At 36.4% G+C, this 17,047-nt stretch overlaps 1 protein-coding gene across 1 annotated transcript; it reads right to left on the reverse strand.

Annotated features, from left to right (window-relative positions):
- Positions 1-3,772: 3,772 nt before the first annotated feature.
- LOC133862223 (ATP-dependent DNA helicase DDM1) lies at positions 3,773-12,225 on the reverse strand. Its single transcript, XM_062297992.1, has 16 exons — positions 11,867-12,225; positions 11,566-11,650; positions 10,627-10,896; positions 10,451-10,534; positions 9,298-9,644; positions 8,996-9,185; positions 8,706-8,881; positions 7,723-7,792; positions 7,446-7,635; positions 6,536-6,631; positions 6,349-6,443; positions 6,152-6,271; positions 5,269-5,388; positions 5,059-5,157; positions 4,857-4,964; positions 3,773-4,240 (listed from the first exon to the last, which is right to left on the reverse strand). Exons 2-16 carry the CDS (start codon positions 11,647-11,649, stop codon positions 4,001-4,003), a joined length of 2,289 nt encoding a protein of 762 aa, XP_062153976.1. The 5' UTR covers position 11,650; positions 11,867-12,225; the 3' UTR covers positions 3,773-4,000.
- Positions 12,226-17,047: the final 4,822 nt, after the last annotated feature.

A 17,047-nucleotide genomic window follows, 5' to 3' on the forward strand; every position in this document is an offset into this window, starting at 1 on the left:
TCGAAGTCAAAGGTATTACGGACACTTACACCCGTTTGGTTAGCGGAATAGACTCATGAAATTAAATGGCTATTCTTATGAATAGTCTTTCTTTTATTTGGTATAAGTCTATTTCTTGGAATAGTTATTCTCATTGGAATACATATTCCTTTACGAAGAGGAATATCTATTTTTCTCCAAAATGAGAGGAATAGCAATACCTTAAAAAGTAAATGGTCGGGGTTGGCCGCGACCACCCCAGATTGGCTTCGGGGGTGGCAGGGCAACCCCCGATGGGTATTTTGGGGGTAGCCAGGCCACCCCCGACTCTTGTTGGACAGCCGACTACCCATGGGTTTTTTTATTATTATTATTAATAATTTGATTTTCTTTTTATTTTTTATTTTTAAAAATGTAGTGTTTTTTTAGTAATTTTGATTAGATTCCAATTAAAATATATTAGTTCTTACCGAACTAAAAAGTAGGAATAATCATTCCCTTCGACTATCATTTTTTTTTGTGTGTACATGTCTTTATTTATTTATTTATTTTTAGATTGTATATGCCTTTAGTAGCATTTGGCGTTAAAATAGAAATATATATATATATATATAGAGTAATGCTACACATCATCCTCTTGTCCTCCTTTTATCCTCCCAAAATTGATGTGGCTCTTAAAATCACCATTGAATTAAAATTCAATAATGATCTATCATAAATTCAATGGTGATTTTAAGAGCCACATCAAATTTAGAAGGACAAAAAGAGGACAAAGGGATGATGTGTAGCATTACTATATGTACCTATGTATGCAAATCTTTTATTTAAAAGATTTAAAATATACTGATCATAAGAATTAAAAGGAACAGCTATTCTTAAAAGGATATACTATATTTTTCCAAAAAAAAAAAAAAACCCACTCATTATTTTCTATTTAGTTTCATTTTTAAAAAAAAATTCTTGCTGTACATGTCTTTATTTATTTATTTTTATTTTTAGATTGAACATGCCTTTAGTAGCATTTGGCGTTAAAAAATATATATATATATATATATATATATATATATATATATATATATATATATATATATATATATATATATATATATGAATTAAATGCTATACGCTATACGTAACCTATGTATGTCAATTTTTTATTTAAAAGATCTAAAATACGCTGATATTAGAATGTCACATTTATCCTTAATATAATTTAGTTCGCGAAATAGACCTTTAGAATGGAACGAGAATAATCATTCATTTGTTTGGTGGGGGTATATTCATTCGGGGTGGCTTGATTGGGGGTGACCAACCACCCCAATGGGTGGTCGGCCACCCACTAGTTAAATTTTTATTTTTATTATAATTTACGTTTTTTTTTTTAAAAAAAAAAATTATAAAAAATAATGTGAGTTTTTTTAGTAATTTTGATTAAATACCAATTAAAGTATATGAGTTGTTACCAAACTAAAGAGTAGGAATAGCCACTTTATTCATCTCTTTTATTTCCAGCAATAGCTATTTTCTATTCCCTAATGGAATACTCATTCCACAAACTAAACGAGGCCTTAAAATAAAAATTAAACTAATACAACAAAATTTAAAGGGAGCCAAAAATAAAAGAGATGAACCTCAAAAGAAATGTTTGGGGTGATCAAAATATTCCCGTAGCCTTGTAAGTAGTTCCGCCAATCTTGAGAGAGATTCATGAAAGGGTTGGCCGAACCGCTCCTTTAAACACAATCAAAAAATGATTTTGGAATAGTTTCGAAGGAGTAGGAGGAATTCATGCCTTCCCCTTATTCTCTCTGCCCCGAAAGAGAAGGAACGGCAAAAGTAGATGAACATTTGTTTTTGTCACTTTCATACAAATACGTAGTTTCTCTGTTTTTTGACTCATGCTAGGTCTAATTCCTATTAGGTTAGATTATTCATAGTTACATATTTGCAATACAACTGTAGTATAATCCACACGACAAAGAGAAGTATAGTCATTCATATATAGTTTGTGCTCCGTTATGAAACACGTTTTTATCTCAACAAATTCAGTTTCATGTTGTTTATGCAATAATGAGAAACGTATACCGTGTGGTGAATATCCAACATTGAGTCCAGGGGTAGATTCACGTTGAGGCTTGGGGTTGGAGGGCTTCAATGTGTTCCCAATTTTTTGTTCTTTTAATATTTCTATAAAATCCTTTCAAAATCAAATATTTACTCTCTAAAAAAGTTTTTCTTTTATGCTCCATTTGTTTCGACGTAAAATGGTTTATATCATAAAATGGTTTCAAGAAAGTCATTTTTCAAGGAAATGTTTTCACTGAAAGCATTTTCCAGTGTGTGACGCTTACGGAAAATCACAAATATTTTTTTTTATATTTTCATTCAATCATATTAACTTATAAAAATCAATTTTTATTCACAATATATAAATATTAATGTAAAATAATATAAAAATCCTCGGTGACAATATTTCGTCATTGACCGACAGGATTCCGTTTACTTTCACCAGATTCTGGCTACTATTGCCAAAATCCGGGATAAAGGCCGGAATCCGGTCAGTTTCGTCGGAATCTGGGTTGGCCAGATTTCAGTGAAAGTGGCCAGAATCTGACTAGAATGGCTGAATTCCTGGCAGAACGGCTGGTCTGGGCTGACCGGATTCCAACAACGGCCAGATTGCAGTGATGGTTGACTATTTGAACGTGAAGGTCGAATGCGCTGTTTAAAAGACGGTCGAATGCGTCTGCCGTTGGAAAAATGATTTACAATTTTAAAAAGCGTAAATCATTTCTTGAAATTTACTAAGCATTTTTAGTCAAGCGAAAAATGCTGAAATTTACAATTTTAAAATGCCGATTTTCGTTTGACTATTATTTACGCCCCCACCAAACACAGAAAAATGCCAAAATTATTTTTCAGAAACTATTTTTCGTCAAAACAAACGAAACATTAATTTTGCCTCCAACACCTAAAATTCTAGTTCCGCCATGGTCGGATCGTTTTCAGCTAATGAACTGTTCGAAACGTGCGTTTCCATAGGACAATTACTCCGAATTGATGGAGATGATAACAAAAATCAAGAGCAACTACAAGACCCTACCAATGGGCAATGGCCTATAAGCTGATTTATACCTCATGTCCTCCTTAGCGGAGGCCACCGTTCAAGCGCCAAGAGGGACGGGAAGAATCACAATCCCAAATTCCTACCACCCATCGAGGCCCTAATCCCCGAAATTTATTTAAGATTAGGAAGTTGAATAAGCCACACCAGTAGTCCATTCTCCTAACACATCTGAAGAGTGGATCCAATTTTATCTGGTGAGCCAATTTATGGTAGAGGCCTTATGTTAGTGTTGGGCTGAGCCCACAAACTGCCTGAGCTCGTAAGGTTAAAAAAGGCTTTGGCGCACTCAAAGAATCGCGAAACAAAACCTACACATTCAGCGGTTGAACTCAACATCACATCATGATTCCCATGCTTGTAATTCAAGTTGTAATCCAAGTCACAGGAGAAGAGACATTGACAGTAGCTTCTTTCTCTTTTTCTTTTTCTTTTCTTCTTTTTATTTTAAAAAATAAAAAATAAAAAAATGAGGCCTAACACGCGACGAAAACAAAGTTTAAATTTAAAACATTTACTCTAATACCATGTTAAATCATCAATTATCTCAAAATTTAAACTAATAAGAATAAATAAATTTAATCATTTAATTTATGTTTTAACATCTTGAGTTGTCTATCATTCCTCATTTACAAGTTCATCCGTCAGAGATTTCAGTACACAGTGAACTGAGGAAAGAATTGAAATTAATACAGCAATGTCTGTATCCATCACAATTAAATTTCATCTTACACCAGTCTGGGGCGCATGGAACATCGACATTCAATTAAGTAAAACCACAAAATTGGCCCCCCACCCTTTGGTTCACAATAGGTATCTCAAAAATTTACAGAATAAAAAAAAAAAAAAATTGCCACTCAGCCCAAGTTCCATGCCCACAAATGACAAAACAAGTACTTAGCTGTTAAGGGTAGAGAGCATGCCTCCAGTTGCAGTTGGTATCACAACCTCCCAACCAGGGCCTTTAAGGGGATATGAACCACCGGCACCATTGGACTTTCCATCTTTGTTTGATGAACTGACAACCAGATCACTGCGATCCAAGACCCTCTCCAAATCTCCGTCACTGATATCTGTCTGTATCATCTTGTCTTCAGCTGTCTCTTCCTCTCGGAGCAATGCCAGCAGATCCTCCACCTTAGCTCATACAATGTCAAATCAAGGTACAGTTAAGCTTTTGTAGTACACAAACTCCTACCTTTACCTCAACTTCTTATTTGACAATCAATAGAAAATAAAAATTTAAAACAAAAAAAAAAAAAAAAAAAAAAAAAACTCAAACATAATCTAGTTAAATCACAACTTGGCCAACTAAGCCTACTAAAAATTTAGGAAGCTTGGACGGAGCCCCAGCCCCACCGAGTAATTTTACAAGTCTCTATTGTGTCCCTTTAATAACGAGTACCTTTTAAAGTCACCATTGGACTTCTAATCGATCATTTTTGAATTTTGATCAAAATGTGATTTTAAAAACCACCTCATTATTGGAGGGACACAAAAAGGACTTGTAGAATTACTCAGCTCCACCTGTCTATTCTATTAGAAACAAGAATTACCACCAACAACATATTTTCATTTTAAGTTTTTGTTTTTTCAAGAGTAATACATCAAACAGGATCAGTTTGAGACATTTAATTATCTTCTCACTCCATAGCACACTCTGCTAGTGAAGTTCCAAAAAATAAATATAGGACCCAAATACCAACATATGGTAAACAAAATAAATGGAACAATTTAAGTGGATATGGCCAACCTTGACTTCTGCAGAGTTAGGTTTGCTTCTTTCCTGGTGAAACTGCCCTTTCCCAATCACCAAATGCTCAAGCTTCAACTTGCTAAAGGCCCTTTTCAACATGCGACCCTGTGACAGAAACTTTGTCAAATTTTTTAAGTTTACCAAAAGGAAGCATTTAGTTATATATTATAAGAACAAAAACTATGAACATCAGAGTTACCTCAACAGATTGAGCTGTTGCAAGCCTGTAAACATGAACAGGCTTGGTTTGACCAATCCTATGACATCTATCCATGGCCTGCAAATCCATTTGAGGGTTCTGGGGGGCAAGAGGTAAATGAAAAATCAATTTAAACCTTTATGGATGCTAAATACGTTACAAGTGGAAACAAAAGAAATTAATATAAAAAAAATGGCATCAAGAAAATACCCAATCACTGTCATAGAGTATACAAGTATCAGCTGCAGTAAGGTTGATACCCAGTCCACCAGCCCTGGTGCTTAAAATAAATATTCTGCAATTGCTGTTTACATCATTGAACTCCTCGATCTGTTTACAGTTTGCCAATAAACTGGAGTTGATTAACCCCTCACATTATTTACTAAGAGAATGAAAAAAGGTAGCATATCACTAACACAGAGTAATGCACATCCGAACACATGAACATTGAACGCAACTGGAACCATATTGTTTGCCAGTCTGTGCCGCTTTCAATAACAGTGACAAAAAGCTCCATGGATTTCTCCAAAAAAGTTATTATTACTTCCCTCAATTGACCAGGACTCATTAAACAAAACCCCAACTCGATCATATCGTATCAACAGAGGCAAGCACTGAAATGCTCGAGCGGGAGCATATTTCTTTTACCAGTATACAATTATGTGCTACCCCTAGGTGCTTAGATTGCATTAAAGGTGCAAAAGAGGAAAGACAAAATGCTGAGTATAACCACATAATCTGAATGCGACAAGATGCAAAAATGGCATCCATCAAAACAACCGACACATTAGAAAAACAAGGCCTGTAATGAAACAGGACATCTAAAGTCGAGCATAAGAGACCAATAACTACAAAAATTCTGGATATCACTACCAGCTTCCCTCTTAATTAGCCTCACCACAGTGTAACTTAAATGGTTTAATGTTGAGCAGCCATAAATGATTTGGTGAAAATATAAACAAGTCCAGAATATAACAATTTATAATGATCAAATCAGTAACGCAAGAATTTGACAATTACCAAAAACCAATATCCAAGAGAACACATAATAAAAACAGCTTTGAATTCTTATCAAACTTGGCAAAGAACAAACCTGTCTTTTCCTTTCATCTAGGCTCACACTGCCATCAATTCTACAAACTTCAAGTCCTTTTTCACTTAAGTAGTAGTCCATGATATCCAAAACTTTAGACCACTGGCTGAAGATCAGAACCTGATTGCAAACAAAATGGAAGATGAATAGGCAACTCAATAACAAATGAGAATGAAAATGAACAAATATGAACATACTTTATGTTTACGGGCAAACAACTGCTTCAATAGCCGGTCCAGCAAGCGGAATTTACCACAGTTTTCAACTATCTCTTCAACAGGTGGGTAGAAAGCTGTCAACAAAAATTGGGGAAAAGGTTAAATTTTAGGTGAATTATATGGCACTCATTTGATATGAATATACACAATATAGTGAAAAAGATACATGAGCCATCATAGGCAGACTCTAAGAGGTCAGGATGGTTGCAATTCTTTCGAAGTTGGATCATCAGATTATTAAGCTTTCCTTTCATTCCACATCCTGCAAATTACAAATTCAAATAAAACTCTTCAGAATATAAGACATTGGTAAACAAATGTACGTCTTTCAGCAGATAGACAAGCAGCCTACCAAAAACATGTCAAAGCTGATATAATGTGTGATCATTCAAAATCCTCATTCAGCTCATAACACAACCAATATGATAGAACATAATACCATCTTATGCAAAACCAAACTCAAAGAAACTGCCTACGGGACCCCAAAAACCAACTACAAGAAGCCAGTCCCTGACCTGTGATCTGAACATAATATCCCAACACCATAATCCATGGCTTTTTTTTTTTTTTATAGAAAAATTGAACACTGGATGTTGTTCCATCAGACAGGATATGCCATGCAAAGGAGTCTACTATGATATCACTTAAAGCAAAAATAATAAACTGAAATCAGACCTTGGCTTCATCATTAGATCTTTTTCTTCTAATTCATCACTAAATTCAACAACCAATAAGAAAGCAAGGATCATTTGGCGGGCTATTTGTGCCTTGGTGAGGTATATTTTAGCAGATCTGGCACATTGATATTGGTAGCAACAGCCTTACATACTACCTTCTACATACCTAGTCTTTCCATCATCAATGCAAGATGAAATTATGGTTTGTCAATGATTTTACATTAAAACAACCAAAAATTTAAAAAAAAAAAAAAAAAAAACCATTCTCGAAGAATAGACCAAGGAGAATAAAAGGAAATCCAAAAAAAAAAAAAAGCACAAGAAATGAGTCCCCTGGCTTTCTTTTTGCAATGGAACATAATCAATGCAGTTTTTTCACAAACAAAACTGATCTTGTACCAATGTTTGCCTTCTGAATTAAATGGCTCTCCAAGGTCCGATTGACTAAATGATCTTGGAAATTCTTCTGATGGTCAGTCATGGTAGCATACAGTATAATCTCTTTCTTTCGAGGTAGCATCTGCTCAACATCAGCCTTCATTCTTCGAAGAAGAAAGGGACGCAATATAGCATGAAGTTTTGCTACCACCTACAGGTAATAAAAGCCTCCAAGCATTATATATGCATTGTATAAATGTTAAAAATGTACATCTACATGAATAGCAACAATGAATACTTGAGCCCTTCTTTTCTCTTCCAATTCTTCCTTCATTGCTTCATTGTTGCACTTTCCCGACAGATCAAACCTGAAAAGAAATGCCTCAAAAGCTGATAAATGGTCAAAGGTAGTAGATATCATCATGGAAGATACAGTTAGCAAGTGGTAATTCCATCCTTTCAACAAACTCAAACAATCTTGCTATACCGAGATAACTAAACCTTCCAACCAAACTGAAGCAGTACTAACTTCATTCCTGATGTGTAAGTAGATTTATGAGTTTATTATATCTGTGACTCAACAAGTATATGGTAGAGAAAAAAAGTTGAGAATCCAACAGAAATTGTATTTTAAGTAGTTTTAAAATACTCGACTGTGTTTATATGATTTTCTTTTTCTTGGGCCATTTTTTTTTTCCTTTCCTTGGATGCTTAAAAAGAGTGAACTTTTAGGATATAGGAATGGAGAACAACCAAATCACCTAAGTCCTAAATACGACAAACCTATAAGAGATTGAATGAACTAAGGTATTATTACACATCATCTGGATGTAGTAAAGGTCATTGAACCCCTAAACTTTATAACAAAAGGAAAAAACATTTGAATCATGGTTTTAAATTTTTATAAACTGCATAATTTAAAAATGAATGACCAAGTCCTATCCAGGGATATTAAAACAACAGTTTAGCAAATCAATCTGACAAACTTACTCAGTTACTTGTGGGATTGCCACAATATGGAGGGAAACCTTACGGGTATGACTTTCTTTTTCTTTTCCTATACAAAAATATTAGCATTTGGAAATGATAAAGCATATCACAGTATTTACATAGCTAGAGGCTCGCAAAAACAGTACTCAAGGAGGATGAGCTCTCATTATATTCAATGTTGTCATTATTACCTAAAAAGCAGTTGAACTTTGCACAAAAGAGGTGAGTTTACAAGATCAAGAGACATCAAATTAAGGAAAATGGTCTCATAAATATGCAAAGCATACTTACCATGACTCAAACTCTTCATGAGATGAAAAAATATCAGGCAAAATGAAGTTCAACAATGACCAAAGCTCTGCCAAATTATTCTGCAGAGGTGTCCCAGTTAATAGAAGCTTATTTTCTACAGGTAAGCATTTCAATTCCCTAGTCAGTTTGCATTTTGTGTTTTTCAACCTGTGCCCCTTCAAGAAGAAAGATAATAGTTAAAATAACGGAAGTGAAATTTCATCCTGAATTCCTACCAAAATGTCATTGAAAGCGAAAGCAGATCTACGAACAATTTAGTCATTACTAACCTCATCAATCACAAGATATTTCCAATTATAGTGTCTCAAAAATGTTCTTGAATCGTTTAAGGCCACCTCATACGAAGTCACGACTATAGGAAATTTGGGGCCAATTTTTCTAGGCATGTGCTTCCTTCGTATCTCATCCCTTTGGTTCTTGTTACCATGGTAGATAACAACATTCATTGAAGGCACGAACCTTTTTCAAAAAATTGAAAAGAAAAAGAACAAAGATTTTAAAAAACCTGAGTATACACATTAAGAAAGAAAGAGTTGATTCAGTCTGGTTTACAATCTAGATGAAAATTTACCTTGAGATCTCATTTGTCCAATTTGAGAGTGTAGAAAGAGGCGCAATCACTAAATATGGCCCATCTAATCCTTTTCCTTTTAAATGTGCAAGAAAACCAATGGTTTGAATAGTCTTTCCAAGACCCATCTGATCTGCAAGGATTCCATTCAGCCCATTTTGCCATAACGATATCAACCACTTCACACCCTTGATCTGATAGGGCTTCAATTTTCCACCAGTTAACAAAGGTACAAGTTCTTTTTGTTCCTTCTCAACTCTTTCTTCCTCAGTAAGATTCACATCTTCAACTTTCTTGGCTTCTTGAGATCTTGTAAACATGGCTGCTACTGCCCTCTTGGCCTTCTTCTAAGAGAATTAATAATAGGAAATAGAAAATGTTTAAACACATTAATACAGTCTCAGATAAAGAGTTATATAAGGTGATCAAGTATGACTAGAAAAACTATGAGGTCAGGCTTATAAAACTGCCTGCCCATAAACAGGACGGAGAAAAAATTTATTGCAAGAAACATGTCAACTAGTTGGAAGAATATATTTAACTTTCTAGATGTTAAAAAGCCAGTAAATTCGCTACCCTTGAGAAAAAAACTAAAACACTTTATGTAGGAAGATGGATGCATCCAGACAACCAACAAGCTCAGTAAACAAGTGATCCAGCCTAACCTGAATTACATATCAAATCAAGATAAAGCAACAAAGCATAAAAGAGAAGGAAAGATAAATAAATAAATAGATGAACAACAGAGAAGAAAGCAAGGGCTTCTGCAGCATACATAGCTGTAATTCTATTCAAGCACATGTGGCCAAGCAAGTGATATGCTTCCTTCACCAAACCTGATGAAACAACTCAAGCTGCCTGAAACATTATTTTGGCAACCTCAATTTCTGAAACAACTCGTATATCTATTATTAACTTCATGATTAAGGAGTAGTAAAAGGAAAAAATATAAAATGAGAATAAGTAATTAAATTATTCTATCTGACCTTCCACTCTCTGTTAGTTTTATGAACTTTCTCCTCCACTTACAGGAAGATTTTCACAATTCATACATCCACAACACAACAAAATTAATTTCAAATAGCAGGAAATATAGAATAAATACAACAATTACATTGTACCAGCATAACAGAACACTCATAGAAATCCTCACATTGTTGTAATGTGTAGCAGCTTTTCTTTTTGAGCCACGACCTCGCTTTTTTTCAACAGTTTCAGCCTCTTGCTCCACTCCATTCTAGCAATAAAATTTAGTACCTCATCAGCAATAATAAAAATGAATTACTCCAACTATAAAAATTCATGATAGAAAAGTGCATGAGAGGATACAATTGTGATATCATCCATCTTTTCCAACAAAAAATCAGAGTACATCTGAGTTTGTGTCAGAAGCTCATCCAATTTGGTAAACTGACGATCATTCAACTTGGCTTCCGCCTGTGGCTCCTTTCTTCGCTCTTCATCTTCTTTGATCCGCGCTTCCAACAGCTTTTCTTCCTCCTCAGCCATCAATCTTGATATCAAAGAGGAATCTCCATTTTCTGCAACTGGAAGTGTATCTTCCTCTGACTTGACTTCCATTTTCTCCTTGCACAAATCCTTCATGTTTAATAAATAAATACAAAACAATTATTTCCTTGCAGATATCCTTCATGCTTAATATTAAATATTATAGATGATTTGGAAAGAAAACATTTAACATCAACTACAAACAAGAAGAAACGGCAACAAAAATGCCTATACATACATAAATAAACACACACGAATACGTGCAGACACTCCAGGACTCGCACATAGGCATTTAGTGCGCATATAAAAGTCTTAATATAGATTACATAAGATTAGAAAGTTCCACTTCTTTTGGACTAAACTCCCCAACATCAAATTACTCCAACCTCGCATTCTTAAGTTGCAGCTACTCAAAACTCAAAAAGAGCAGCAGAATAAATGTTAGAGCAAGCAACATTACGAAAACCACAAAACTCCAAAGCCAAGGCCACACACCGTAATATTAACCACCAAAACCTACTGTGCGCAATAAAGTTCTTACAGCAAATTAAAGCCCAACGAATTACGAATAACAGTAGCCCTCCAGTTGGTTCTCAATAAAGTATTCATAAGCACTGAAAACCCTCAGAAAGGTCATTTCTAAGCTTCTTTATTCTTCTACTTTTCTTACCCGCACTTTCCTTCATATTCCCGAGAACCAAACAGAACAAGCAAAATGAAACAGAGAGAGAATGCCATTAACGGAAAAAGGAAGCAAACCTCGTCTTCAAGCACCGAAGTCGGCGACTCAGCAGAGCCATCGTCCTCCGTTTCGTTCTTCGCGACCATTTCTAAACCCGACATTCTGTAAAATAATAAATCAATCAGAACGAAACTAATCAACAGAGACCAAAAAATCGAACAAATAGGTTTTATCAAGAACAGTAAACTTAGGGTTTGGTTTCCATTCAAAACGATAACTGTTCACAATGCGATTTCCACAGAGAAAAAAAATGATGGCTTCGTATGCACAAAAATGCGATCATTAGGCATCGAAAGCATGAAGCGTACAAATACGAACCTCAGGATTTGGAGTTTCTGAGAGCGAACAGGGAGAGAGCAATGGAGGCTGGAGCACACAAGACAGCAAAACGGAGAAAATTACAGTGAGTGGGGCCTGCCAGGTATTAATGGGCAAAGGAAATTATTATTTTTTAATGGCTTTGCGTGGGATCACTGGGCGGGAAAATGAACTCTTATATTTGCCCTTGAATGTCCACCAAATAACTCTGACAACCTACTTGTCGACGCTGCTTTCCATCTTCTCGTAAGATCATTCTTTGAGCTTTGAGCTTTGAGCTTTTTCTTGGGCCAGTACCCCCATTCAGCGATTGCTATTTGCTACTGAAGGTGATGGGTTCCCAAATTCCCAATTCCCAGAATCGGGGACGCGTGCTTTGTCTGCCGGTTGTGGGCTTTGTCCACTTTGAACAGCATGAATTTTTATTTTATCTATTTTTTATAATTAAAAATTTCCACTTCAAACCATTCCGTCAACAACAAAAAAAGAAAAGAAATGAAAGAGTTGTAGACAAATTGATTCATGTCTTTTGAACAATTTTTACATCCTATAAATTGGGTGTTATTCGTTCCATGTGTCAAGACCTAGTAATTGCAAGGCCTAGGAAAAAAAACAAAAACAAAAAATCCAATAGTTTTGCAATTACTCTAACAATATATGTACGCTTGTATAAATATAAAATATTTATATGTACAAACAATTGTGCAAAACTATTGTTGTGCACCCCCATGATTAATTGATGGGTACGCATGTAAATTAAAGTGTCAGAAGCTAACCCGTTTAAATCGAAAGTAATTGATATCAGATTGAGAGTCAGGTGAGCGGGTTTTTGTCCACCCTATTTATGCAAGTTCATATGCTGATTGATAAATTTTTTGAAAAAAAAGTAATAATTTGTAAATACCCATAACTAGTTTACCAAGCCATTGGTAACATCTAACTAGTTTTATCGTTGTTTTTAATGGTCTCCTTTTCTGGACGTGTGTAAATAAATTATTAAGACATACCATTTATTTCGTTCATTATCATATGATGTCAGATATGACATTGCATTGCAGCATTTATGGAACAGGAATAATTTCATGGCTTATATTAGATTTTACACTATCCAAAGGTATAAATAATATAATTTAAAAATTGTAAATAAAATAATAATATAAAAATACATGCACGATTACATACAGTAAAATTTAATTTAAATAATAAAATGATTCCTTCGATTTCATGAAGATCATGTACGTTCAACCTTTTATTGGGTGCGCAATCTTAACTTTGCATCATCTTCTATTATTTTTTTATTTTTTTTTATTTTTTTGAATAAATGATAATTTGATTGAAGTAAATATCGGAATAACACCGCACATCACAGTTTCTCACAACGAACAAAATCCAAAATGAAGGGGGGACAAACCCCCACCCAGACTTTAACTAGGGACTGCTTCAGAGCCACCCTCGCAAGCTGGTGAGCAACTGTGTTAGCTGACCGTCGCACATGCTGCACTTCATGGTAAGAGAAACGTTGTAATTGAGCCTGAGTAGCTTCGATGATGCTGCCATAGCTAGAGCATACATCACGATGAGAGAGTCCCCCTCCACTAGGACCTGAGTAAGACCCAAATCCAGGCAAAAAGAAACTGCCTTCCACACCGCCATTGATTCAGCCACAACAGGATCCGTAATGAAATGGATGATCTGGGACATCGCGGCTTGCACCTCACCCGTTGAATCCCGCACTACTACCCCGAGACTCATTCTTCTAGTTGACACCTCTATAGCTGCGTCACAGTTCACTTTAAAACAACCATTGGGAGGCTTCATTCATTGTTGAAACTCTGAGACTCTATCAGTCGGTTCAGCCCTTGCTCTAGCCATTCCAAATTGTAATATGGACTCACCCGCCAAACATGCCAGCTTCTGGGGAGGAGTAAAATCCTTATTGAACAAAGGAATTCCTCCTCAACCAAATTAGTCTAGCCATAGTCAAAGCCTCTTCCAGCTCATCTCGCTCTAAACGTTCCATCAGCTGCTGCATAAAACCTCTGCCATCTGCTTCTTCAAGAACAAGCTTCTGAATTTTTCTAGTACATTCTTGCCAAACCACAACCGATGAAGGGCTTGCCCATAGGATGTGGAAAATGGTTTTCGGCTGACTTTCACACAAAGGACATATTGGATTGGGTAGCACCTTTTGTCGATTAAGACTGACTTTAGTGGGCAGCACCACACGACAGAATTTCCAGGCGAAGTTCTTCAACACCCCTGGTACTTGAAGGCTCCACAGGAACTTCCAAAAAGCCTCAGTTTCCTGAGTTGATGAGGATTCACCCCCTGTTTGAGCCCTGCTATTCAACTCGATATGATAAGCACTGCGGACAGTGAAATCACCATGTTTAATACCACTTCAAACCAACCAATCAGCCTGCTGGAGAGGGCTAAGGGCTAGACCACAAATATGGGCTGCTTCCTCCTCGTTAAAGGTTGCCTTGATCAACTCATAATTCCACCATCCAGTGTTTGGGTCGATTAGAGATGAGACCCGAGCATCCAATTCCAGACCACAACATGGTAATTGGACTTGATGAGTTGGAAGGGTTTGTAGCCATTTATCCCCTTTGATCCGAATACTAGCACCATTGCCCACCCTCCACATTAGCCCCTTCTCAAGGACCTGCCTAGCTTGAATAATGTTCTCCCAAGCATATGGCGGATTGTTCTCCAACCGAGCCTGAAGAAAATCACTCTCGGGAAAATACTTTTCCTTAAGAATGACCGCCACCAAAGAATCCGAAGAGTGAATAAGGCGCCATCCTTGCTTAGCCAAAAGAGCTTTGTTGAAGACTTCAAAATCTCGGAAACCCATTTCCCCCCATACTTTTGGACATCCCCAACTTGCTCCAACTGACCCAGATGAACATTTTATCTTGCTTGTTTTTGCCCCACCAGAAACGGCTCATCAATCAATTAAGATTGTTGCACAATGTCTTCGGAAGCTGGAAAACGCTTATGTTGTAAGCGGGAATGGCCTGAATAACCGCCTTTAGGAGAACTTCCTTCCCTGCTTATGATAGGAATTTTTCTTTCCATCCATCCACCTTTTTCCTCACCTTGTTCTTAAAGCAAGCAAAAGTGCGAGTCTTTGACCTTCCTACTAGAGCTGGAAGGCTCAAATATTTTTTGTAGCTTGCTGTCGCAAAAATCCCCACATTTGAGCATATGAGATCTTTGGACCCCCTTCCCGTGTTGCTACTAAAAAATAGAGTCGTCTTAGAACCATTCAATTTTTGCCCCGAAACTTGCTCGTACTAGTACAGCAAGTCAACGATGTGTCCCTATTTAGAGAAAGTCGCCCTGCAAAAGAGAAGACTGTTATCTGCAAATAAAATGTGACTCAACTTGATGCCTTTATCTACAATAGGAACTCTTGTGATCTTCTTCTCCCTTTTGGCTTTCCCCAACAAGGAACTCAAACCTTCCGCACAAAAAAGGAAGAGATAGGAAGACAACGGATCCCCTTGACGAATCCCTCTGGTGGGCTTGATGTTTCCATAAGGAGTTCCATTTTTCCGCAAAACCCAATTTACGTATCACTGGTTCGAGTAAGGTCCACTCCACTCAATCATACGCCTTGCTCATGTCAAGCTTGATCGCCATATAGCCTTTCTTTCCTCACATCCGAGTCTTCATAGAGTGGAGAACCTCATAAGCCACCAACACAGGTAATCAACCGATCTGGAACGAAGGCGCTTTGGTATTGGGAGATCACCAATGGTAAAACCTGTTTTAACCTGTTGGGCTAGCACTTTCGAAATTATCTTAAAAATCACGTTACAAAGGCTTATTGGTCTAAAGTCGGAAACGGATGTAGCCTGAGGCTTTTTTGGAATTAGAACAATATTAGTAGAGTTGAGAGAGTGATCATGAGAAAATCCATCACTGTCCTCCTCACAGGCAATATCGCTTATTAAAAAAAAACCCGTCGTTAGCATGATAGCATCCGACGGTGCAAACCCAAGGAGCCGCGTACACACTGTACATACACGATCACATCCGAACAAGAAATTTCTCCCTCCAAAAGCTCAACCGTCGGTCTTTACTCTCTTTCTTAAACCCCATTTTACCTTCGTCATAAACCTTATATAATGTTGTTGCCCGATTTAGAGAATTAAGACTTTGAGAAACTCATCAATATTGAAAAGTTGAATCCTTGGGGGCTTTTGGGCATCCGATGAATGAAGCTTGTCTCCCAGAGTCATAGCGCCCTAACACTAACACATACACACAAGATTTGTTGTTGAGTCAAAGGCGAGCATAGAGAGCTAACGAATGGGTGGTCTCATGTTCTTGAACTAGGTGAGGAACATTTATTTTGTTAGCAATTGCTTTCTGGGAGATTAGTTCAACTCATTGTCTTCTTGTTTAGTAGGTGTGAAACTGAATTTATTAAACCCTGGATTGTGGAAGTAGATAAGTGCGTTATCAATCACCGCTTATTTTAAAAGCTTAAGTCAATAAAAAATGGTGAATTTCATCGTTTAATTAATATTTTTTACACTCTCTTTGAGTGTGAACTCAAACTTGCGTTAGGTTCCTAACGTGGAATTTTAATATTTAACTCAAACGAGGATAAAGCGTGAAGTTGGAACTCAAGGTGTTTGTTACAAACTGTTAAATTATTGTTTATTCTAAGTAGTAAATAGTGAATTTAATTATTTAACTATACTTTACGTTGAAAATAAATTTGCCTATATGGTAACGCATTTGGGGGTAGGATTTGGAGCCCCCCGGAGGGTTGGGGAGAGGAGACACTGGCCCTCAAAAGTGAGAACCTTGGCTGGTTGGCTGGCTGGCTGGCTGGTACAGTGGTACTGGCAGTTTTGTGCTGCCTGGCCTATGACAATAAAGTAGAGTCTTAGAGTGCAACGGTTTTATGTTGGCATCTATACATGCATTTGAATTACTTTTTTTTTTTTTTTTTTTGTACTATATAGTTTTTAGGGCTGCAAATGTGAATTGTGTTCCTAGCAATCTGAAACTATTTGAGTGCAAAATTAAAGCATCTGCAAACATATATACGAACAAGAAACTATATATATATATTCTTTTAATTTTGTTTCCCAAAAGTATAGACTGTTGATTTGATATTTGATGAAGAGATGGATCTAATGGGAAGGAGGATAACAA

This window comes from Alnus glutinosa, chromosome 3, assembly GCF_958979055.1.
Source record: "Alnus glutinosa chromosome 3, dhAlnGlut1.1, whole genome shotgun sequence".
NCBI classification, from domain to species: domain Eukaryota; kingdom Viridiplantae; phylum Streptophyta; class Magnoliopsida; order Fagales; family Betulaceae; genus Alnus; species Alnus glutinosa.

Coding starts and splice junctions, on each gene's coding strand:
- LOC133862223 (XM_062297992.1), bottom strand. CDS start 11,649: ATGTCGGGTTTAGAAATGGTCGCGAAGAACGAAACGGAGGACGATGGC. Junction 6,632..7,445: donor AATTCAGAAGGCAAACATTG/GTACAAGATCAG, acceptor TGTAATTTGCAG/GATGTGGAATGAAAGGAAAG. Junction 5,389..6,151: donor TAGATGAAAGGAAAAGACAG/GTTTGTTCTTTG, acceptor AACTGTAAACAG/ATCGAGGAGTTCAATGATGT.